This window comes from Myxocyprinus asiaticus, chromosome 11 (genome assembly GCF_019703515.2).
Source record: "Myxocyprinus asiaticus isolate MX2 ecotype Aquarium Trade chromosome 11, UBuf_Myxa_2, whole genome shotgun sequence".
NCBI lineage: Eukaryota > Metazoa > Chordata > Actinopteri > Cypriniformes > Catostomidae > Myxocyprinus > Myxocyprinus asiaticus.
In genome coordinates, this window is record NC_059354.1 from 23,250,357 (window position 1) to 23,276,848 (window position 26,492).

The following is a 26,492-nucleotide window of genomic DNA, read 5'->3' on the forward strand; positions in this document are numbered from 1 at the left end:
ACAGTATCAATGCCTCAAAAATGTATAGATTAAATAACTTGATGATCTTAACTTGATGATCATTAATCGATGTTTTATGGCATTCCTAGCTGTTGTCATTTGTTGATGTATGTTTGCAACATATCTGGAATGTCAGAGATTTAGTGATATATACAGTATGCTTGACATGATGCAGTGTATAGTCAATAACCTTAAGTCAACTCTGAGGCATCACTAATACTGTTTTACTCTCTCTCTCTCTCTCTCTCTCTCTCTCTCTCTCTCTCTCTCTCTCTCGATAGATTGCTCCGGTTGATAGGTCATCAGTTGAGCCTCACCGTGACCGTCTGTGTGCACCTGTCACCTCCCCATCGCAGAGCTCCTCAAATCACAACTCCTACTGGTGGCGTGGCGTGGCACACACCTCACCTTGACCCTCGTCCTTGGGCCCCTCCCTTGTTTTGCCACTTTATGCCAGAGACGCCTCTTCACCATCTGCTCATAAAGGAAGCAGTTAAGATGCTGCCAGATCTCCCCATCTCATTCTCATATCTCACCCGACGATAATCATCTCAATTCCCCCTGCTTGCCGCACGTGCTCCAACCGGTGAGATGGGAGACTGGGTGTGTCTGAGTCCGGCTGAGTTCTCCCAGCTTCAGCAGTACAGTGAGTGTGAGTATCTGAGCTCGGCACAAGAACCATCTCCTCTGATCTCACATAGACTGCCTGGTTGATTGGAATTGATTTTGGTGCTGCTAGGTGGTTAAGAATGGGTGAGAGGTTTTATCAGTCTATTTAGTTGGTTCTTGGCCAATAGTGCCAGTCCACTCACCTGTTTATGGTGATGTGTTATTCAATATGTTATTTAGGGGGATGTTTCTGGATGTGTAAATATTCTGAGGCTGACCAACAGCAATTTTACGAAGCACTGATTGCAATGTAGGCTATATTGGCAGAAATTATTAATGTGTTGCCAGTGCTCTCTGCATCTCTATTGATTAGCAACATTTAATGCAGTTATTGATGCCTTCATGGAAATTGACTCAAGTAAAAGTTAAAGTAGCTCATGAGAAAAATACTTAAGTAAAAGTATCAAAGTAACTGATTTAAAATTTACTTAAGTATCAAAAGTAAAAAAGTAAATTGCATAAATGACGGAAAAGCTAATTATACCCATGGTGACTTATTTGACTGGCGGTGCGGTGCTGGAGTTTATATTAGGAGGAATTAACTGAAGAACTGCTCTGACCAATCAGTTAGCGAGTAAATGTACTACTCATCTGGTGCAAAATAACAAAGTAAACAACATGAATTAAAGGGATAGTTCACCTAAAAATGAAAAGTCTCACATCATTTACTCACCCTCATGCCATTCCAGATGTGTATGACTTTCTTTCTTCTGCAGAACACAAATGATGATTTTTAGAAGAATATTTAAGCTCTGTAGGTCCATACAATGCAAGTGAATGATGGCCAGAATTTTGAAGTTCCAAAAAGCACATAAAGGCAGCATAAATGTAATACATAAGACTCCAGTGGTTAAATCAATGTCTTCTGAAGTGATCCTGTTGGTTTTGGATGAGACTAACTAAATTGTGACTAAATTGTAACTAATTTTCACTGTACATCTTGCTTGCATCTCATGTACATCTTCATTTGTGTTCTGCAGAAGAAAGAAAGTCATACACATCTGGAATGGTATTAGGGGGGAGTAAATGATGAGAGAATTTTCATTTTTGGATGAACTATCCCTTTGTTGGTGCATTTAAGTCACATCAGAATGATCATACAGTATATGCAAGATTAGCACAAATGAACAGCACCACAAAGTCGTAAATCCAATGAGATTTTCTTTGATTGCTGATTTTCTGAGATGGGGGCATGTCCATTTAAGAAGCATGGTAAGAATAAAGCAAACAGGTGACTGTACAGTTTAGATTGAATTCATTTCTTGTGCTATTGATGAAGAATAGCCTGAAGCTTGCCAGAAAATAAAACTCATTTAGCTAGTTTATAGGCTGTAAGGTGACAGGCTTGTGCAAAAAAAAAAAAAAAAATAGCATGATTGCCCACCAGTAAATGTGGCCTACACAAGAATGATGAAAATAAGACACACCTAATGTACATGCCGTTACATTGGTGAAAGTGAAAAAGATTAAATATGGCAAAACAGGCCCATTCTGTCCAACTAAAATCACTTGAACGCTCATTACATCACAATTACGACTTCTGACACCCTAGTAACAACATACTGTATAGCATCAATGTGCTAAAAGCAAAGAGAACACTTTAGCAACCACCTAGAACACTCTAGTTTATAAAATAAATATTGTCAGTTAGAAATTTTCATGAGCACTGGTAATTATTTATACACATCGTGTCATACCTTGGTTAAATATAGAAGGTAGCCTAAACACATTTGATTGACTTTATATGCTGATAGCACGTAACTTCATCATTATTTCACAGCTTCATAATGTTTAAGCCAAAATGTGTCAAAGTAATTAGTCAAAAAAAAACATATTTAAATGTACATGAGCAGTTTCTTGTCTTCCCTAGTGGAGACAGATGACGGAACACACATTATTATCTGGCACGCACTTTGCTTGTGATTTTGATTCAGATTCATGATCCGGGAAACAAATCATTCAGACCGCTTTTTGAATCTTTTTGATCAGTTCAAATGAATCAAATGTAAAATAATTTACTCAAATGATTTTTTCACAAATCAGACACCACTATCGCAGATCTGCATGCAATTTACATGTACAACTATGTTAATTTTTGATGTGTTCAGTTGCAAAGTAACGAAATGGTCTGGAGAAATTTATGAGAGTAATTTTCACTTCAAAATGTAGTGAGGTAAAAGTAAAAGTACAAAGAAATATTTATACTCAAGTAAAGTACAAATATTAAAAAACTGTACTTAAGTACAGTAACAAAGTATTTGTGCTTTGTTACTATACACCTCTGCACTAAATAAACACCAACAGGGTGATCAGGACACCGACGGGAAGTGGAGGAGGCTTGAACCACCCTGAAGGGGTTTAATTTGCGATAACTACCGGCTTACTGTACATTATCACACTTACACAGCTGCTAACTAAATAAATAAATGGACGTAAAATATTGATTGGCGTTGAAATTATGTAATTATGTGAGAAGAAAGAAATCGCCGAACAGCCGAATTCCACCTCGGAACGTTCAGTTTATTTGGTGAAAATGACCATCTCACTGCTGAGTATCCAGCTAATTCCAAGACTACTTGCTAAATAAATAATTAAATTGACATGAAACATTGATTTGGGTTGAAATTATTATTAGCTTACCTATAGAGATCACATAGTAATCCGAGAAGTTGGAAAGATGACTCGGCAATACACGGATGAGCGGTCTGACGTGTGGATGTGTGGTTGTTACTCAGAAATATCAGACCGCTAGATGGCACCATTGACCAATCAGAATCAAGTATTCCAGAGAGCCATGTAATAATATTGAATAACTTACGTCTGACCAGTTTGGCACTCTTGGAATGCATCTTGGTCAATCAAATTTAAGGTCAATCAAATTTGAGGTCAATTATTTATTTGGCAAGTAGTCTTGTAAAGTGGAATTTAGATTTCTTCTCACATAATTTTAATGCAAATCAGTATTAATTGTTGATTTATTTATTAATTTGGTTATTAGCCGTGCAATAAATGGGATAATGTACAGTCAGCCGGTCGTTATCGCAAAATAAACCCCTTCAGGGTTCCGCTTTGCATTTTGGTCTTGATCATCCTGACAGGGTTTATTTTGCAATAACAACTGGCTGACTGTATTATCCCTTAATTATTTACTTGTTTGTTTAACTTTTTGTATAAAAGCAATATCACATTCGCAATTATGTTGTTTGGTCTAAATATCAGCATGGCTGTAATTACCTGTGACACGAGGACACAAAATTCAGAACAAGAATCAGCTTTTGCAAGTCTCAGCTGAAATGTTTTCTATTTTGTTTGTTTTGTTTTCCAGCAAACATGAGCAAGGTTGAATCTGCAAAAACGTCATGGTTACTTTCGTAACCTCTGTTCCCTGATGGAGGGAACAAGACGTTGTGTCGATGTAGTGACACTAGGGGTCACTCTTGGGAGCCCCAAACACCTCTGCTTTTTTTAAAAAAGGCCAATGAGAATTGGCGAGTGGAATTTGCATGCCACTCCCCTGGACATATGGGTATAAAAGGAGCTGGTATGCAACCACTCATTCAGGTTTTGTGCTGAGGAGCCGAGACCAGGTCCTGGCCATTTCAGCGGGTAGTTCAGCGTTGTGGCAAGAGGGACACAATGTCTCAATCCCTCCATCAGGGAACGGAGGTTACAAAAGTAACCATGACGTTCCCTATCTGTCACTCACTCGACGTTGTGTCGATGTAGTGACACTAGTGGTCCCTATACAAAATGCCACAACTATCTGAACTGTGTTACGTGAACTGGCAGTGTGAGACGGGCAGAACGCTGTGTGCCTCGTAACCAGCGCACCAGGCCGTCACGTAACCTCCCCCAACGCTCTTATGAGCGTCGAACGGTCCTTCAGGAACAAGTCGACTGCCCAACGATAGGGACAGGCTAGCCCAGCCGAGGCCTCTTTTCCTCTCTTTTCTCCCCAAAAAGAGTGGAACTTGTTAACCGACTTGAAGCCATAAGTGTCTGTGTCAGGGGGTGTCCCTCCCAAGGGGGAAGACACCGCGGAGACCACACCCCGCCCAACAAGGGGGGGGGGTATTTTGTGTGGAATACGTCACATGGTCTTACCAAGACTTGTCTGAAGTATGTCATGTGGAGAGGTCCCATGGTAGGTCCTACCCGAGGGGGGAGGAGTTTCTACACAGCATGGCAACCGGGGCAGAGGGGTCTCTGCCCAAGGAAGATGCAGTTTACCGACAGGGAAACAATTTTGCGGAAGATATCACATGGGGTCGCCTTCAGGGAACCAGCACATGTGGAGCACCTATCTCAGTACAGGGTCTCATTAGCCCACGTACTGGGCCAGCAGCGGGTTTCTCCGCAAACTCAACTGCCAGAGGGCTAAGGAGGAAAGTCATCCAGGGATCACAGTCTGTGAACACGACTGGGAGTCAAGAGCACACGTCTTCACCTCAAGGGAGGGGAAAGGCGCTATGCGCAAACGGTACACCCGGCCAGCTGTCCCGGAACTTACCTGCTCATGCCTGCCAATACACAGGACGAGAACCTCGCAAAGGTGTTGGGTGTTGCCCAGCCCGCTGCTCTGCAGATGTCTGCCAAAGAGGCACCACTGGCCAGGGCCCAGGAGGCCGCCACACTCCTGGTAGAGTGGGCTCGTAACCCTGCAGGGGGTGGCACGTCCTGAGCCTTATATGTCATCGCGATGGCGTCAATGACCCAGTGGGCGATCCTCTGTTTGGAGACAGTGCTTGAGGCACTGCTAACTCCAGAGGAGGAGATGGCGGGCGAGTTGTGACATGCAACGAGAGCGTAGACTGCCTTGAAGGTTGATGTATGCTACCGTCGCTGTGTTGTCCATCCGGACCAACACATGCTTGCCCTGGATCAACAGCCGGAACCTCCGCAGGGCGAGCAGTACTGCCAACAACTCTAGGCAGTTGATGTGCCAACGCAGCCGCGGGCCAGTCCAGGAGCCGACGGGTGTGTGCCCATTGCATACGGCGACTCAGCCCGTCTTGGAGTTGTCTGTTGTAACCATGACGTGCCTGGAGACCTGCTCTAGGGGAACCCCTGCCCGTAGAAATGCAAGGTCAGTCCAAGGACTGAAGAGGCGGTGACAGATCGGCGTGATGGCCACGCGATGTGTCCTGCGGTGCCATGCCCATCTCTGGAGTCGAGTCTGAAGCCAGTGCTGAAGTGGTCTCATATGCATCAACCCGAGCAGTTTGGCAAACGCTGAGGATGCCATATGCCCCATGAGCCTCTGAAAAAATTATCAGTGGAACCGCTGTCCTCCATCTGAAAGCCTTCAGACAGTTCAGCACCGACTGCGCGCGCTCGTTCGTGAGGCGCGCTGTCATCGAGACTGAGTCCAACTCCAAACCGAGAAAAGAAATGCTCTGAACCGGGGAGAGCTTGCTCTTTTCCCAGTTGACCCAAAGCCCCAGTCGGCTGAGGTGCCGGAGCACGAGGTCCCTGTGTGTGCACAGCAACTCTCGAGAGTGAGCTAGGATTAGCCAGTCATCGAGATAGTTGAGGATGCGGACGCCCACTTCCCTTAGCAAGGGCTGCCTCTGCGACCTTCATGAAGACGCGAGGGGACAAGGACAGGCCGAAGGGGAGGACCTTGTACTGGTACACCTGGCCTTTGAAGGCAAACTGCAGGAAGGGTCTGTGTCGAGGTAAGACCGAGACGTGGAAGTACGTGTCCTTCAGGTCTACCGCAGTGAACCAATCTTGATGCCGGACGCTCGCTAGAATGTGTTTTTGTGTCAGCATCTTGAACAGGAGACTGTGCAAAGCCCAGTTCATTACTCGCAGGTCCAGGATTGGTCACAACCCACCGCCTTTCTTCGGTACGATGAAGTAAGGGCTGTAGAACCCTTTCTTCATCTCGGCTGGAGTGACAGGCTTTATCGCACCCATGCAAAGAAGGGTAGCGATCTCCGCACGCAAGGTAGCGGCGTTCTCGCCCTTCACCGAGGTGAAGCGGACGCTGCTGAACCTGGGCGGGTGCCTGGCGAACTGAATTGCGTAGCTGAGTCAGACGGTCCGGGTCAGCCATCGCGACGGGTTGGAAAGCGCAAGCCACGTGCCCAAACTCCGGGCGAGAGGGACCAAGGGAATGATCACATCGGACGTACCGGCGGGTGGGGCCTCGCGGCGAGGCGGAGCTCAAGGTGCCACGTCGAGGGGATTTGAGCCCCGTGGTCGTGCTGAGTCCAGGGACATCGAAGCACTTACCTGGCTCCTGCCGCCCACCATAAGATTGGCCGAGGAGGGGGGAGGAGGAGTCTCGTCCCCGTAGTCCACCGGAACCAATCCTGTGTGGGCGGGGACCGGGCAGTAAAAGGTGCCTCCCACGATCTTTTCGGCTCCTCATGCACTTCCAGGAAAAAAGGAACGGGGCGGGGCGTGGCCGTGGGCGGCACCCCGAGCCCAAGAACCAATCGTCGAGCCGTGAGGGTTCAGGGGAGAGTGGAGGGTTCCACTCTAGCCAGACACTCGTGGCCACCCGGGAAAGCATGTCCATCATTTCCGCATTGGCCTGGGACTGGGCGACCATTCCCGAAGGAGGAAGCCCAGTCGAAGCCTCTGCGTCCGACTGGACAAGCCTGCTGTTCGATGCTGCGCTCCATAACTCGTCATCTTCCCGGGCTCTGAACAAGAGGTCGAACTCGCCCTGAGATGAGCCGGTGGTCTCATCCGAGCGCCCGACTGGGGCAAACGAGTGTGCTGGGGAATGGGATGTCCGTGGGGTATACCCGGCGAAGGTGGTCCCATTGATGTCCCCAAATCGCCCCCAGTGCTAACCGGCACGGCCTCATACCCGTAGGTAGAAGGAACGAAGCAGGGAGCCGCTGGGGTGGCTTGCTTTCTTACAAATGCAAGCCGTGACCGCAACGTTGCCATGGTCATGTTCTCGCAATGAGGACAAGACCCATCCATGAACGATGTCTCTGCGTGGGCAGCACCCAGACACATAAGACAGTGATTGTGGCTGTCAGAAGCGGAGATATAACGACCGCAACCAGGAATAACACACAAACGGAAAGGCATCTTTAAAAAGACGTTCTGTGTGTGCTGCTCTTTTAGAAAGAAAATATACTCTTTTAGAATATACTCTTTTGTTGTTCTGCCGAAGCGCCCAGGGGCGTTCTCTGCTCTCCACGGGTGCAGAGTGGGAGAAGCCGCTGAAATGCACCATAGAATCCAGCAGATGAGGTGAATGAACTCGCGGATGAATTCAGCTTCAATGAATAGAACCGCTCGGCTCCGAAGAGAAAATATGAATGAGTGGTTGCATACCAGCTCCTTTTATACCCATATGTCCGGGGGAGTGGCATGCAAATTCTATTCGCCAATTCTCATTGGCCTTTTTTTTAAAAAGCAGAGGTGTTTGGGGCTCCCAAGAGTGACCCCTAGTGTCACTACATCAACACAACGTCGAGTGAATGACAGATAGGGAACTGAAAGTTCATTTATTTTTATTTATTTTGTGATCAGCTTTTTATTAGATCTTTTTTAAACATATACATTTTACAATAGGACAAGGTTGTATACATTTTGTATGAGAAAATAAAATTTGTAAAAACCATGTAAATACAAATTAAATATACTTGTGGCAAAAAAGAAAAACAACAACAACAAACTCTTTACAAAACAACCCATACTGCCAGAGCCTTGTAAAATAAATAGAAAAGTATACAAAAACTTATATATATATACAATACATACAGAAATAAACTACAGTTCACTTACATTAACCTTAATAAATTACACAATATGGAGTCCACAAGTTTGTTAGTATGATATAATAAATGTGCTAGTCACACAGTTACAGAGAAGTGGGAGGGTTAAGCAGACAAGATATAAGTGTATCCCATGCTTCTACAGTGGAAGGTTGTGCTTTTTGCTAAGGATCGCTCTATTGAGGCTATAGATCTGTAATTATTTAACCAGTCCTGAATGGAAGGAGACCAAAAAGAAAACCAAGACTTAATTATGGTCTTTTTTTATTTAATTTTATTTTTTCCCCTTTTCTCCAAATTTGGAATGCCCAGTTCCTACTACTTAGTAGGTCCTCGTGGTGGCGCGGATACTCACCTCAATCCGGGTGGTGGAGGACCAGTTGCCTCCGCTTCTGAGACCATCAATCCGCGCATCTTATCACGTGGCTCATTGTGCATGACACCGCAGAGACTCCCAGCATGTGGAGGCTCATGCTACTCTCCGTGATCCATGCACAACTTACCACGTGCCCCATTGAGAGCGAGAACCACTATTCGCGACCATGAGGAGATTACCCCATGTGACTCTACCCTCAGTAGCAACCAGGCCAATTTGGTTGCTTAGGAGACCTGGCTGGAGTCACTCAGCACACCCTGGATTTGAACTCATGACTCCAGGGGTGGTAGTCAGTGTCAATACTCGCTGAGCTACCCAGGCCCCCGAATTATGATCTTTTTTGCTGCAGTTAAACATGAAAAGATAAGCTTTTTATGAGACAGTGTAAAATTAAAAGAGGAATCATCAGTAAATAAAATTAGAACAAGAATTTTGGGCACTGGAAATTTCAAAACCTCTTCTAAAAAGTATGCTACCTGAGACCAAAAATTTTACACCATTGGACAGTCCCAGAAAATATGTAAATACGTCCCTATGGAGTTCTGAGTACATTGTGTGCAGTTTGGGCTGTCAATAAGCTTCATGGAGAGGCATAGACTTTATGGATAAATTTGTAGTGAATAAGCTGGTGTGCTTAATTCTTTGAAGCTGAGAAAATTTTAGACCAAACAATATCCCAGTCAAGTTCCAAGCCCAATGCTCGGATTCCAGGACTGAGTTACTCCCAGTGTCTTGCAGGACTTTGATATTAGCTTTTTGTAAATACTGAACACAAGTCCAGAGGTGGTGGTTTGAGGGCGGATCCATATCCATAAATGGTGAGATGGTAAGGATGTATTTCATGGGACACCATAGGCATGAAGTGAGGATCTCAATTGTAGATATAAAAATTAGGAGAAACCAGGAAGATTGTGCTGTTCCTTAAGGTCTTGGAATGAAAGTAACCCATTTTCATTGTATAGGTCCCTAAGTGTTAAGATAACTTTAGTTGCCCAAAACAAGTTATCAAATGGTCTTGAGATGACACCTCATGTATTTCTGAACTGTCAACCAAACATACAAGAAGTTGGCTGTAATCGGCCCAAACTTTTTATGTGCAGTTTTTAGTCTAATACCACAAAACATTATATCCTCCAGTCTATGAGGATTCGCTTGTTTTTCCTCAATCAAGCACCACGGAGTGCCAGATGAGCTATCACACTAAGTTTTCAATGCTTTGATTTGAAAAGACCAATCGTACAACTTGTAATCAGGTACTGCCAGACTGCCTGAGGATTTAAGACACTGAAGTGTTCGAATCTGAATGCGAGGTTTCTTACTGTTCTAAATAAACTTTGTAGTCAAGGCCTGTAATTCTTCTAAACAATTTGGGGGCGGTGGATGTTCTTTTTTTTTTATTGAAATGACTACATATATTTGATTATATACATATTCTCACAGTATACTCACTTATTGCAGTCTGCCAATAATATTAATTCTAAAAAGAGAGAACTTGTTGTATTTTTAAGAGGTTGCCTGTAAAATTGCCATAAAATGTGTTTCCAAATGGAGCATCTATATATGTTTTGTGAGGTTAATTGGCTTGTGGGATGCTGGTAATAAATCTAAATAGTCATAAAGTAAGGATAATTACTTGTGTTTCGCTGGGGGCAACCTCAGGTAACAGATTTGATTAAAAACCCTTGTGGAATAGGGAAGATTGAATAATCAGTAAGAAATGCTCACCCTGAATTCTGCCAGCATGCAATATTTAAGGTATAAAGTCTTTAAAAATAGCACATACATTATGTGGAGTATATTCTGGGATGCAGGACACATTTCCATTAAGAATTCAGCAGGTGAGAAATGAAACATTAATTTTAAACTTAACACTGATTAATTGCCTGTCCCTGATATAGCACAGATTTCAACATCACTGTAAAGCAATTGTTTGTAAAATCCAGAATTTCCATGTCTGTTCGGTTTGGAAAGGAAAATATCTATTTGCAACCCTGTCCGGATTCTTCCTTTTGTACGATTTCTTCAAAGAGTTTAGGTCTGTCCTCATATGGCGGGAGTGCTTGTATGTGTGTGTGTGTGTGTGTGTATGTGTCTCCAAGCAATGTGTAGGCTCAGCTAGGTGCTGAGGACTTTGATTCCATGGTGTTAATAATCAGTGGAATAAATTTGTCATCTCCCCATAATGAGCTGCTAATTGAAACTCCACTCACACTCACAGCAATAAGATCCCCCTCTATTAAAACACCAAGTCGGTTACTGAGAGGATGTGTTCACTGCCCACAGAAGCCACAATGAGCTAGGAGTTTGGTGGCAGTCTTTAAATCAATGATGAGTTTTTTAAGTTTAACACATAGATCAGTGGTGAATGTCAGACCTTCACAGTCCAAGACCTCAGATTCATTGTGCCTGTTTGACATTACACTGCATGTATGCAGGTCTGAAACCATACAATTAGCTCATACACATTTGATTGATAATAAAAGTGTGATGCCAATCTTTCCTACCACAAAATCATCAGATGCTTTGTTCTAGGTTTTACCTGTTGAGGGAAGACTAATTTTATGCTGAGATTATACTGTGGGTGCACTTTGGTTTTCAGTCATGAGTTTCGGTCAAATTGCCTGGTGCCCCCAACTATTTTTCCTTTAGGCACTGAGTTCACTACTCTGTAAACTTGTTAAAAGATTTTAAAAATGCTACAGTAAAAAAATGTTTTGTTATATTAGTTAGTATTTAGTTAATGTTTGCATTATTTTAGTGTCATGTTAGCCTGATTGTGTTTTGTATTTGTATGGCTAACACTGTGTGCACTGTCTATACATGTTTATAGCTATGGCTCATGGAAAGGCCTATTTTGTTGTAGGATATTTTGGTTAATGTAAATGTACATGGTATGGGTTAAAGTGACTGTGTACCTCCATCATGTAAGGAAATTATAATGGAATTAGTTGCGTTCGACAACCATTATAAGAAAGATAAATGACAAATAATTAGATTATTTGTCTGAATAAAATTCTTCACCATTAAAATTGTAATACAATGGATCGTTGTATCTGCTCACAATTTCTATTGTAAGATATTAGCTTTAATAAGGGAATTAGGATTAATTTCGTTATTGGAGTAATATTATTCTGCTTTATTTTAATGGCTTATAGAAAATAATATCACAAATATTTTAGGTATCGCTTTAGGGCCGGATCTTTGAAAAATCAAGTGACAAGATTATTTATAAAAATATACCACAGTCAAATTACCCTTGAATACAGACAAGACTTTATTGCTAATCTAAACATAAAACTAATCTAACACATACAAACATGAAACAGGTTGGTGAGTAAAGTGACAGAAGGTGAATGAAATTATCTATACAGAGAAAAGGAACTTTATGGAGTCTGTAGACAATGCCTAAAGAACCACTAATATTAATTAAACTCGATTTGCAATCGGGTAACTTCAATTATATTAGAGAGACACCAGCGCTTTCAGCAAAGTCTGGAGATGTTCTTGCGTTTCCTTGCATTGCTTGGTTCTTTGGCTCTTTGTAGAAAGTCCTGGTTGTTCCATCGATGTTTGGACCTCTGTTAAGATCATGGATGTCTGTTGCTGGGATGATGAGGCGAGGCTTTGAAGCGAGACCTTCCACATGGAGGACTCGCGACTCCCCGTCACGTTGTGAGTCGTAGCACAGAGAAGAGAAGGGCTTCCTCGGAGCTTTACGCTGAGCCTTCCTGGACTTCTACATTGCATGGAATTTGAGGGGCGCTGGGGCGAGGCTGCAAGCCATGAGGGCCAGAGCACGGAGGATGAGGAGCTGAAGAGGAAGTGGAGCGCGGAGCAAAAGAAGAACGCAAGGGTTTGTCAAGGCTGGTCTTTTAACCCATCTGGTTTGTACACACCCCAAAGAGGCTCTAAGCCAATCAGAGGTAGCTTTTCAGAGGGCCCATGGTCGAAGTGTCTTCCCCTCAAGATAATTAATTTATGGGCTTTGTTCTAAGGTTTGTTAGTTTCCCACTCAAAAAGTGAACATATAATCATGAATTTTATAAGAAAACTATAATTGCAAATAACCCAAAAATACTTCACACCATCATTCTGGAATTTAAGTGGCAATCAATTATATACCAAACATTTGTACTTTCTTATTAAATTACAGTTATAATTCAGTTATAATGCATGATAAAACATTCTACTAATTCGTTTTTTAGTTTTAACATGGATAATACATTACACATTATGAAAAACATAATGTTGAGGGTTATCATCTGCATAAAATGCATTTGTTCATATTTGTAGTATAATCCTACACATGTCTGTGTATTTGGATTATAGTGAAATAGAAAAGGACAAGGTCCATGTCAGCTGTTCATGAATGAAGCTTCATTTGAGCTGGTGAGCTGGAAACATGCCTTATGATTAGTATAATAGTTTTAAATGTGGAGAGTTGGTTATATTGAAGAACACTAGGTTTCCAACAATAGGCTTCTCTGGTGATCATGAAAAGGGTAGTCCCTCAGCAAATGGCCAGTCATGTTAGGAGTTAGTTTGGGGGGGTTATCTGATTAACAACAAAGACAGATGAGCTTCACTGTGCCTATGCCAATGTTCCCCACTGTTTTTACAGCAGTTAAGATTTGCCAGATGCACGACACCCACACTTGCTGGCGCCAGTCCAAATCTTTTTATATCTCAGGAGAAAGTCAGTGTAGATTCTGTATTTAAATCATTCTGTGTAGAATTGTTGAATTTCTCATATATATCTCACTATATTGAAAGCACTACATCTAAACATTATATGATGTTTTACCTTGTGAATTTCATTGGTTTTTTTTATGTAAAGTAATTTCAAATCAGATGATTGCAACACACTCCAAAAAAGTTAGGACAGTCGAGTGTTTACCATTGTGAAACATCGCCAGCATTAATTCAGTGAGAGAGCGGTCCAAACTAATTGTACTGAATCACGAATCGATTCAGACCGTTTTGCAAGCCAATTCACTGAAAAGAACTGACTCAAAAGAATTATTTATTTGCAAATTGGGCATTGCTAGTTCCTTTAAACAGTCAACAGAAATACAGGACACATTTCATGATTGGTGAAATATTCTGAGAGTAAATATTTCTTAGGGCAGTTGGAGCACTCATGGTATGCACAGTGCGTATGGCCGTACAGCTGCAGGCACCACTGCACCACATATTCTCAATTGGAGATGGTAAGGACTGCAGGCAGGCCAATCTAGCACCCGCACTCTCTGCTTATTTGGCCAGTATGTGGTTTGAAGTTGTCCTGCTGAAAATGCTGGGATGTCCCTGGAAAAGACGGTGCTGGATGGCAGTATATGCTGCTCCAAAATTTTTACATATCTGTCTGCATTAATGGTGCCCTCACAGATGTGCGAATTGCCCATGCCATGGGCACTGACACACCCCTGGCCCATTCAGACACTGGCTTTTGGACATCACGCTGATAACAGCTTGGATGGTCCTTTTCCTCTTTGGCCCAGAGAACGTGATGGCTGTGTTTTTCAAAAACTATTTGAAATGTGGACTCATCGGACCAAAAAACACAGTTCTACTGTTCTACTTTCCATCTAAGATGAGACAAAGAAGTTGGCAGCGCTTCTGGACAGTGTTGATGTAGGGCTTCTGCTTTGCATAGTAAAGTCTTAACTTGCATCTGTGGATGCAGCGGCGAATGGTGTTGACTAACAAAGGTTTACTAAAGTAATCCCAAGCCCATGTTCATGATATCCATTACAGATGAATGATGTTTTTTAAGAGAGTGATGTCTGAGGGATCAGAGATGCTTAAATGTTTGAAATTAGTTTTGTAGACAAAAATATAATTGTGCCAACATATTAATTTATTTAATTACAAAACTAAAATTGTATTTAAAAAAATACAGTTTTTGAAATGGATGACTTGGACCAAATAATAATGAAAAGCAGCCAATAAGTGCCCAACATAGATGAGAACTCCTTCAGTACTGTTTAAAAAGCATCCCAGGGTGATACCTCAAGAAGTTGGTTGAGAAAATGCCAAGAGTACATGACTGCAAATTCTAGGCAAAGGGTGACTATTTTGAAGATGATAAAATATAACACAGTTTTGATTTATTTTTGATTTTTTTTAGTCACAACATAATTCCCATATTTCCATTTCTATTATTCCATAGTTGTGATGATTTTACTATTATTCTAAAATGTGAAAAAAATAAAGAATGAGTAAGTGACCCTAAACTTTTGAACGGTAGTGTAATTCACAAGGTAAAACATCATATAATGTTTAGTTGTAGTGCATTCAATATAGCAAAAGGTGAATATAATTTACAAATAACTCCTTTTTGCTTTTATTAGCATTTTTCATACTGTCCTAACTTTTTTGAAATTGGGGTTGTATATTTAAAAAATATAAAGCAGATTTAAGTATTTAAGTTGGCATATTGCAATTACAGTATAACATCATTATAGTTATTGATTTATACAGTTAAGAATGCAAAATACACAGGCACCAAAATGTAATCTCATAATGCATAAAATGAACCTCTGACAACTGTAGCAACAAAGTTATTGTTTTTTAGTTTTTTTTAAATTGACTCGCTTAACATTGTTGCTTATGATTTTGGTATCTGAAACCCAAGAGTTGCATTTTGTATCATAGATGTGTTTGATCAACTTAAACCCCATCAAATTTCAACTTTTGATTCATCTAAAGATGGTTGGAATGAGAAAATGTGATAGACTTCTGCAGGAATCAAGTGATTTTCAGAAATTTCAAATGTAAATTTTGTGTGTTTTCATGAAGGGTACCGAAAATTCAATATAATCATGAGATGCAATTAATACAGTTACATTTAATAGACACCTTGCTGGTCAGTGGGAAACACAGAGATAACACCAAGGGGGAGCTGGCTGGAGATATTAGCAACTTTCAATGAAAAAAAATAATCAACAACACTTTGTTCTGCCCCCAAAACAGCTGTCAAAAGACATAACTCAGAGTCTGTCTATAACAAGACATAACTCAGAGTCTGTCTATTTACTTTTTTCAGGTAAAGAATTACATTGTCAGGAACATTACCATATGGCGAATGGTGCATCTTGAGAATATGCTTGATTCACAGAAGATGCTTTTGAGATATAGCTCTAATTTCAGTTGTTGTTTTTTCTTTTCTTTGCAAACAACTTAAACAAGTAGCTAGAGTGAATATCTGAACCCTAGATAAATGGATTGATATATTAACTGGATGGAAGGCAGTACATGAAAGTATAGTAAGTACTGGCTGTTACTGTAAGCTTTTATGCAACAGTGCTTTAAACAGGAAGCTAATATTTAGTCATTAATATTTTAGAAACAATACAGGCAATAATTGTTATTTTAATGAAAACAGTTTTTAAAAAAGCCAAATCTGGATCAACTGTTGCGAGTCGCAGAGCAACGCACAGACTGACAGCCTGTCTGGAACTGGAATGCCACAATCACAGACAAACAGTGTGAAACAAACAGTGAAGCGTTCTCCGTGCTTTTATACTTAATATCAGCACTCTTAAAAGGCTTTCTAATCAGATTAGAAGACTGAAACTAACTGTTTTAATATACATTATTGATAACTGACACATTTACGAGTTCTTAGACAATAATAACAAAAAAATTTGCTTACAGTGATGTCTTGTGTCAATGTTCATTTGAAATCAACATGTTAACATAATGTCCAGCATTTAAGACAATTCCAAACAGCTTTTGCTTCAAAAACAAACCAAGGAGTTCCCCAGGTTACATTTGTTTAATTCATATACTGTACTGTATATCCTACTAATTTATTCCTTTCTTTTATCCCTTGCACAGATTCCTCCAAGAAGCTTAAAGATGTGCTGGGAGAGTTTCATGGAAATGGTGTCCTCTCCAAGTACAACCCTGAGCAGGTACAGGTATATTATTACCACAGGAGAAGCCATCTCACCTTATTAAATTATCTGTTTAGAGGCAGTGAAGCCTCTGGCTGTGATTTGACAGAACAGCCCAATACGACCTGACTCCCAAGTCATTACAGGAAATGCTTAGTCATCCGCTCCCCGAATGGAGGTGCCCAGATACCTCCCCCTATTAGAGAAGGTCCACATTGACATCATAAAGACCATGCATCACGTTGCCGTGACAACAGTGGCCAGCAGGCAGCTGCATCTATAATTTGCTTTATGGAATGTCGCCATTATATTTCTCTGCTCTCCTCCACACTGACATAAATAAGAAGCTGCTCAGGGTTTGGCGCCACAGGTGGTGACCCAAAGCTTTTGCTCAATCAATACAGAATCAGCCCTGGTGCAGTTAATGGGTCTGAAGCCGATGCCAGGTTTGCTGTGGTGTGACATTGCGTGCTTCTCATTCTTCAATAGTTCTGTTGTGACCGCACCTGTAAATCTCAAGCCTGGAAGGTAACACAAAATGGTGGTGACATGCCATCAGTGCCACTGTACTACCAGCTTATGATGACAGAGTGCTATATTTCACTCATGTATAAAGGCGTGATTGACTGTCTAACTGCTGCTGGGCTGTAAATATCCTGTATCAACCAGCTCTTTTGAGTGTCTTTACAAAATGAAGTTAACAGCATAAGAATGGGCACCAGGGAAAGGTTAAATAAATTGTTCATTGTTTACATCACTACAGGGCCTGTTTCAGTGTCGAAAGTCACACAGGAAGTTCCCTTAACAACCACGGGTGGTTACACTACTTCTCACACCACCAAATTATAAAAATACATTTTATAATAGTGAGATTTAGTTACTTAAAGGGTTAGTTCACCCAAAAATGAAAATTCTGTCATCATGTATTCACCCTCATGTTGTTCCAGACCAGTATGACTTTATTTCCTCTGTGGTACAGAAAAGGAAGTGTTGGGCAGAATGTTAGCCTCAGTCACCTTTCACTTTCATTGTATGGAAAAATATTAAATGAAAGTGAATGGTGACTGAGACTAACATTCTGCCCAACACTTCCTTTTGTGTTCCACAGAAGAATAAAGTCATACAGGCATAAGGGTGAGTAAATTATGATAGAATTGTCATTTCTGGGTTAACTATCCTTTTAAATGAGTGTATCTGTGAAAAAGCATTGCAAACACCTTCCTGTTTTTGGTGTACATCTGCTATAAATTTGTATTCCTTCAACTGTGGCATGCCTCTGCATACAAGTTCCTCTCTTCCACCTCTAATTCCTTCTCTCTCACATCTCTTGCCATTGTATCCATGTTTGCCGTATTGGCTTTTTGCCATTAATAGAGTTTAATTTTAGCAACATGTTGGGGAGTTTCTAAAGAAGGAAATCTAATAGATCCAGTTTTCTTCATTACTGATTTGCTGAAATGATTAAGTTGTTTTTGTACATTTTTCTTTTTCATTTTGTTATTGAGAACAAATTACTCACATAAAGGAATAGTTCACAAAAAAATAAATAAATAAATAAATAAATAAATTCTGTTTTGTTTTGTATTTGTTTTTTCTTACCCTCATGTTGTTCCAAACTTGAATGCAGTTCTTTTTCATTTGGAACACAAAAGGAAAAACTTTGAAGAATACACATGCTCCTCTTTTCCATTCAGCATGAGTTCCTTTTGATCTCATGCTGTCAGAAATATTATAAAATCACAATGAAAGCAGTCCATATGATTTATGTGCTAGATTCCAAGACTTCTGAACTATACAAGAACTTTGTGTGAGAAACAAACAAAATTTAAAGCTGTTACTCACATCCACTCCACTGCAGTTCTCAAATCAAATGTCCAACCTGCACCATATTTGATTTGAGAGCTGCAGTGGAGTATACAGTACAGAACTGTGCATGAGTCATATCGATAATTTTATGTTTTTGTTTTTTGTTTGGTTTTTTGGAGCCTGACAGCTTGTAGTCAGTATGGAATTTCAAGCGAAGGTGAAAGCTGCTTAAAGATTCTTCAAAATTGTCTGTGTTGCACTGAAAAAATAACAGCATATAGATTTGGAACAACATGGGGTTGAGTAAATTATTAATTTAAATTTAAAGTAAGTCAAGGATTATGCAAATACATCAGTCAATTTCAATGCCAATAAACCTACAAAACAGTACTAAGTATGACACTGGTGGACTACTTTCATACAGCTTTAAATATGGAATATAATGTGTTTGGCGAATTCAGTGAAGTGTCAGAGGACCAGAGGATATGAAAGATAACACCATTCACTGAAACCTTCCCTCTGCACCTACGACCACTACAGTATCTATAACCCCCTCTCTCCCTCTACCCTCTCCATATATCTCTGACTGCCACACAGAAGCAAGATGTTTTCAACCAAGTAAGCTATTACCTTCTGGGTTTGCATGTTCTGTGGTTCAGTGTGTCTAAAGACTGCATGCCCCGACACAATCTACCAATCCCACAAATCCATCACTGTCTAACAACAAAGTCACGCTCAGGTCATAATGTCTTCTAAAGGTCAAAGGTCGTAGCAAGTGCTTTTCAGTGTGAGCCATATGTCTGTGCTACTTTCAGTTCCTTTGGATATTATATTAATGGCCTCCTTGTCATGGTGTTTTTGTAACCTCAGATGATTTTATGTTTTTCTGAACAGCCAAAATGTGCAAATGTGTTATGTGTTTTTACTAGGGCCGTCATATTAAAGTGCTAATTTGGTACGATTTACACATTAGCTAAAATTTAAAGCAATTTAACAATTCATGACCCCCTCCTACGTAAATTCCATAAAAAAGAATTTTCCTACCATCCTACTTGTTTTCATTTACTAATATACCTACTATCTGAACAATTCAAGTTTTAAACTGCTACAACAGGCAATGCCCCTCACCAAACCACACTTACCGAGAGTGGATAGCACAGAATGAGTAAGGAGCTGCTCACACAAGATATGTTCTTGCATTTAAAAACAGATGTAGGGATCTCAAGATACAACTTTTTCAAAGTTGAGCTACTTTCAACTTGATAAAGATTTTTTAAATGTGGCGCTTATGGTGCGAGGAAAAAAAAGTGCAACAAAACTTAACAGCCAAAGACGTCCATCTGATGCATATGATAGACCAACAACTACACAATTGTGTAGACGGAATGCAAGAATGCATTCTGTGTTTGACCCTTAAGTCTGCCTCGGACAGATTCACAAACTCTATTGCAAAATGGATTGCTTGTGGACTGTAGGCTAGTGTTTGGATAATGTGCAAAGATGTAGAAATAAACAATATATATAGACTTCTAAGGAACACAATGCCACGATACTGTAATGTCTTTGAATTATCTTAATTTGGAGGCATTTATCAGCAAATATTGATATACAGTAAATGTCTTTAATTGCCGTTAATATGTTTAATTAATAAGCAAGCATATCTTTATCTCTGTTTTTTAATCAATTGATAGCCCTAGTTTTTACTGTACTTAATGTGTGTCAGTTGGCCACCTCTGTATTTTTGTTGCCATGTGTCATAATGAAGTTTCCTTTTATCGCAATGAAATGCTTGAACACATCATTCATATCCAGATAGAGGGACATTGTCTCTTTTGCTGAAAACATACAGATGCAGGAGGCTACATATTCATGGTCAGGCTTTTAATCATTTAAAAGGCTTCCATGTTCTTTTTTCTAATCATCTCTCCACTTGTGTCCTGCAGCCCATTGACTACGAGGGCTTCCGGCTTTTCATGACCACCTACCTGGAGAATAACATCCCGGAGGAATTGTGCAAACACCTCTTTACCTCTTTCAAGAGCAAGTCTGGTGAAGGCAGCTCCCCTGACACTTCTCGATCTGGAGCAGGCATGCTGGGTAAATAGTCTATTTAAATGCCTTCATACTATCAATAACAGGCCTGTAAATGTCAAGATTTCATATTCACTTAAACAGTGTAATGGGTTCTCTGAAACAAGATGTCACTTTTTCTGAAGTTACTGTTTTTTGCAGCTATTGTATAAATGTTTTAATGAGCTTTTGAGTATTGTAAAATAAAGCAATAAAGCACGAGGTGCTGTGTGTTACAGTAATTTTGGGTTATTCCAATACAATTTAATTTGAGTTTTTGTTCTTACCAGCCATGACAAAGGACGAGCAGCAGGACATTTTGTCGATCGCTTGGAGCCCCACCCACTTTAATCTCTCATTAGTCTAAAATCATGCTCTTCATAACTGTACATTAAAGGAATGTTCTGGGTTCAGTACAAGTTCAGTCAACTGTATTTGTGGCATAATGTTGATTACCACAGAAAATAATTTTGACTACCACTCATTTTTTTAAAGTAGTTACAGAAAGGCACTTACAATAGAAGTGAATGGGGCCAGTCCATAAACGCTATGATACACATTGTTTAAAAAGTATAGCCGCAAGATGTAAGCATTATACATGATTTCAGTTTGATAAAATTGCTGATTAACCTTATCTGGGTAAAGTTATATTCAATACCAGAAATACAGGCTTTGTTGTCATGAATATGTAATATTGGATATAACTTTACACAGAAAAGGTTACTGAGCAATTTTATCACTTTAAAATCATGTAAACATGTAAAATGCTTACATCTTGTGGCTATACTTTTGAAAAACGTATATTTTTTAATGTTTATAGACTGGCCCTTTTCACTTCCATTGTTAGTGCATTACCTTAACTGTGATTTTTGCTTTTCTGTATTAAAAAAGGATAAGTCAAAATTATTTCTTTGTGGACATTAACATTATGCCACAAATTAATTAGCTTATTCTGAAACCGGAACATTCCTTTAAACATTAAACATATTTTGATTGGCTGTAATCGTGATGTAATGCACAGCAGATTCGTGTTCAGGGTGGACAGACAAATTACTTGTCGCTGGAAACTTGTCGTGTTTCCAGCAACTGGTTAGGACAGTATAACTTATGGTTGCCAAGCAACATTGCAACTTTTTGCATTAATATAGAATGTGTAATCACAGGTGTGCATGTATCAGCATTTCCCTATCTGTCACTCACTCGACGTTGTGTCGATGTAGTGACACTAGGGGTCATTTGGGAATTGCCAAGTGGAATACACCGCAGCGGATGTGCTGTCACGACAGGTTACGCTCAGGGGAGATTGGAGACTCCACCCCCAGGTGGTCCAGCTGATTTGTTCAGCTGTTTGCTTCCCGGGAATCCTCCCACTGCCCGCTTTGGTATGCCCTGACCGAGGCACCCCTCGGAACAGATGTGCTGGCACACAGCTGGCTCCCGGGACTACGCAAATATGCATTTCCCCCAGTGAGCCTACTTGCACAGACCCTATGCAAGGTCAGGGAGGATGAGGAGTAGGTCATCCTAGTAGCACCCTACTGGCCCACCAAGACGTGGTTCTCGAACCTCACGCTCCTCGCGACAGCACCCCCCTGGCGAATTCCCCTGAGGAAGGACCTTCTTTCTCAGGGACGGGGCACCATCTGGCACCCCTAAGTGGCCAACCACCCGCGGTGGTAGACACGATCACTCAGGCTAGGGCTCCCACTACGAGGTGCCTGTATGCCTTGAAGTGGCGTCTGTTCGCTATGAGCCCACTCTACTAGGAATGTGGCGGCCTCCTGGGCCCTGACCAATGGCGCCTCTTTAGCAGACATCTGCAGAGCAGCGGGCTGGGCAACACCCAACACCTTTGCGAGGTTCTACAATCTCCGGGTTGAGCCGGTCTCGTCCCGTGTATTGTCAGGTATGAGCAGGTAAGTTCCGGGACAGCTGGCCAGGTGTACTGCTATAGCACCTTTCCCCTCCCCTGAGGTGAAGACGTGTGCTTTGACTCCCAGTCGTGTTCACAAAGTTGTGATCCCTGGATGACTTTCCTCCTTAGCCCTGTGGCAGACGAGTTTGCGGAGAAACTCGCTGCTGGCCCAGTACATGTGCTAACTAAGCCCTGTACTGGAGTAGGTACTCCACATGCGCTGGTTCCCCATAGGTGACCCCATGTGATATATCTTCCGCTAAATCATTTCCCTGTCGGTATACTGCATCTTCCTTGGGCAGAGGTTCCTCTGCCCCCGGTCACCGTGTTTGTAGAGCTCCTCCCCCCTCGGGTAGGACCTACCATGGGACTTTTCCACATGACATACTTCCGACAAGACTCGGTAAGACCATGTGATGTATTTCCACTCAAAATACCCTCCCCCCCCCCGGCCGAATGGACCGTTCAATGCTCATAAGAACGTTGGGGGAGGTTACGTGATGGCCTGGTGCGCTGGCTACAAGGCACACAACGGTCTGCCCGTCTCACACCGCCAGTCCACGTAACACAGTTCAGCTTATTGTGGCATTTCGTATAGGGACCCCTAGTGTCACTACATCGACACAACGTCGAGTGAGTGACAGATAGGGAATGTCCTGGTTACTTTGGTAACCTCTGTTCCCTGATGGAGGGAACGAGACATTGTGTCCCTCTTGCCACAATACTGAACTTCCCACTGAAATGGCCGGGACCTTGTCTCGGCTCCTCAGCACAAAACCTGAATGAGTGGTTGTGAGCCAGCTCCTTTTATACCCATATGTCCAGGGGAGTGGCATGCAAATTCCACTTGCCAATTCCCATTGGCCTTTTTTCAAAATCAGAGGTGTTTGGGGCTCCCAAGAGTGACCCCTAGAGTCACTACATCGACACAACATCTCGTTCTATCCATCAGGGAACGGAGGTTACAAAAGTAACCAGGACGTTTACCACTGCTTTACAGCTTGTTCAGTCAGAATCTTGAGTCGAAACTATGTTTCATTTTACCCCTGTCTGTTCAGAAACACCATCACACGTTGATGCACAAATCTCTTCACTTGAATTAAGATACACAATACCACTCTGTTTGTAAACCTGCATAGAACAAACAGTCGGCCTCATGACTATAATAATGAACCGGCAGACGTATGGAGACCTCACATCCATCTGTTGGGACATCTGAGCAGTTGCTTCTGTGTTATGCAGAGAAACCTGCTCTTGCCGAGGGACCTGCTCTCCTCTCTTCAGGCTCTCTGTGATTCTGAGTTGCCATCCATCTATGAAGAAAAAATAAATTAAAATGAACAGATGGACAGATTTTGACTCCTTCCAAAGATGATGCAGGATTTCTGGCCAAAAGCCCACTCATGTGAAAGGGGCTGGTGTCTGAAACACACCCCTATCACCATTGAGTTTAGGTCATTAAGGCAAATAGCTATTGACTTTATGAAAAGTTCAATAGCCAACAGTGCCATCTAGTGCCATGCTCCCTCTTTCATGGCCTAGCAAATACACATCTATAATAAGAGCATTGAAGAATGAAATACAGTTTTTGTACAGTTCTCTTAGTTACAGAACACATCTATTATAGTAGAATATTTTAAATGTTGTTATTACATTGCATGACGCTACATTTGGAAGGGTATAGTAGCGTGTTATTTTACATTGTTGCCACATAACCTCATTGCGTTACATGTTTATTTGAGCAAGTGTCCTCCAGTGATTATCTCTGCCTTAAAGATGGTTATTTTGTATTATTTTGTATTATTTATTTTTTATTTTCTACCCTTTTCTCCCCAATTTGGAATTCCCAATTCCCAATGCACACTAAGTCCTAGTGGTGGCATAGTGACTTGCCTCAATCCGAGTGGCGGAGGACGAATCTCAGTTGCTTCCGCATCTGAGACCATCAATCCGCGCATCTTATCACGTGGCTTGTTGAGCACATTACCACGGAGACGTAGCACGTGTGGAGGCTCACACTATTCTCCGCGGCATCCACACACAACTCACCACGTGCCCCACCGAGAGAGAGAACCACATATTATAGTGACCACGAGGAGGTTACCCCATGTGACTCTACCCTCCCTAGCAACAAGGCCAATTTGATTGCTTAGAAGACCTGGCTGGAGTCACTCAGCACGCCCTGGATTCGAACTCGCGACTCCAGGGGTGGTAGTCAGCGTCAATACTCGCTGAGCTACCCAGGCCCCGTTATTTTGTATTTTTAATCCAATTATGTGTAAAAATGTCTCAAATTTTGTACAATCAAATAATAAGTCAAGAGGGAGATGTTAAATCTGTTGGCAATATTACTTCCGGTCATTCCTCATACTGGAAATGAAAAGAAGAGTCCATTGCGGGAGGGATAGTGGGATACACTATTCCACGTAGTGTGCTCTGGTTGAATTCTGCACATTTTGGCAAATATAGCAGATTGTAAAGTTTTTCCATGCATTTAGAGTAATTGCATAATATGCAAAGTATGCATTCTGCATACTGCAAAAATAGTACATTTAGTTAGGTTGTGTGCCATTTTAAACATCTTTTTCACTCATTATGGCAGTGATAAATCTGCCATATTAATCTTCCATTTTGTCCCTTGATGACTGCGCACATAAACTACCTCAACTCTCATTCTTCTTAAATCTGCTCTTCTTCTCTGTCCATTTTGCTTTACTCTTGTTCCACTGTACTTTACTTTGACCCCCTGTGTCTGCAGAGCCCAAGTCCATTGATGCAGGCATCTCTATACAGACTGAAGTGGCCTGTGCTCCTATAACAGGTACCACAAGTGTGGTGGAGTGATTTCATTGGAAAATGAAGACTTGCATCACAACTGTGACTCCCTTCAAACATGTCACTTCACCTGGTGTTGTTACATATTGTCCAATTGTGTTGTAGCTGTTTTGATTGTTTGTGTTGATGTTAAACAAAGCGAAGTGAAGTTCTGTCGAAGTTCTGTGAAGTTCTGTCGATATGTGTATACTTGCTAAATGCTATTAGCTTCCTCTTCTGTACCCTGTGACACAACATTCTGCCTTGAATCATTCTACAGTGCCTAAGAATCATCATGCTAATAAGTTACAAAATCAATAGTTACAAAAACTGAGCCATACCACTGAGCATTAGTAAGCCCGTAACTATCAAATTCATTGAGTCTCATTTACTAATAATTGCATACAAGTGTTCTTACTTATGTGTTGGAAACATTTTTACACACATACATTTGTTTTAATCCTAATGTTGATGAATCCATTTAATTCTAAATGAGAGTGTGCATGCCCCCCAGTTAGTAATTAGCCGAATATACTATGTCCAAATTGTCTTCATATTTATTTAGCGGTCTGCATGGTTTGGAATAGTTCTAAATTTTATCCTAAATTTAGAAAAAATATAAGTGCACTTAAACACTGTTAGTGTATGTGACTCATCATCCTTCCATTTTATATAACACTCTCACAGGCCCCATAGTGGACTATCACCTTCATTTTCCCCACTTTTTTTCCTGTACCTCTTTTTTCTTGTAGGTATCAATGGAAGGAGCATTCTGAGCACCATGGGCCATCATACACCAGAGGCCTCTTCAGGGATTACTCGAGGCTCAGGGGCCACCACGTCTCCCTGCTCCTCCCGGTCATCCTCACAACGCTCCGGCACAGGGGGCCACACACCCAGAGGACCCCACCAGTCGCCCGGCATGCAGCCCAAACCCCTGGTGGGCAGCAGCAGCAGCAATGCTTTGGCTCTCTCCAAGACCACCAACTCCCCGCACCTCTCGCCAGGTCAGAGTCATGTAAAGTGAACACCCTTGATCTTCACCACCCTTATTTTTTTCCACAGGTAATCCATAACTAGGGTCTCACTAAAGGAAAAGTTCACCCAAACATGAAACTTATGTCATCATTTCGCTACCCACATGCTGTTGCAATTCTGTATGACTTTCATTCTTCTGTGAAACACATAAAGGA

At 41.5% G+C, this 26,492-nt stretch overlaps 1 protein-coding gene across 7 annotated transcripts in view; it reads left to right on the plus strand.

Moving 5' to 3' along the window:
• Positions 1–26,492, plus strand: part of LOC127448307 (diacylglycerol kinase beta-like) — a 180,034-nt gene that overhangs the window by 37,759 nt on the left and 115,783 nt on the right. For 4 of the 7 annotated variants that reach the window (XM_051710741.1, XM_051710745.1, XM_051710740.1 and 1 more), the window contains exons 2-7: positions 282–652; positions 16,636–16,712; positions 19,098–19,118; positions 20,444–20,597; positions 25,244–25,306; positions 26,052–26,306. In XM_051710741.1, the coding sequence (XP_051566701.1) occupies positions 592–652; positions 16,636–16,712; positions 19,098–19,118; positions 20,444–20,597; positions 25,244–25,306; positions 26,052–26,306 (631 nt within the window). In that variant the 5' untranslated portion in view covers positions 282–591. The remainder of the gene's footprint in view (positions 1–281; positions 653–16,635; positions 16,713–19,097; positions 19,119–20,443; positions 20,598–25,243; positions 25,307–26,051; positions 26,307–26,492) is intronic. The other 3 variants (XM_051710747.1, XM_051710744.1, XM_051710746.1) reach the window with 2 other exon arrangements.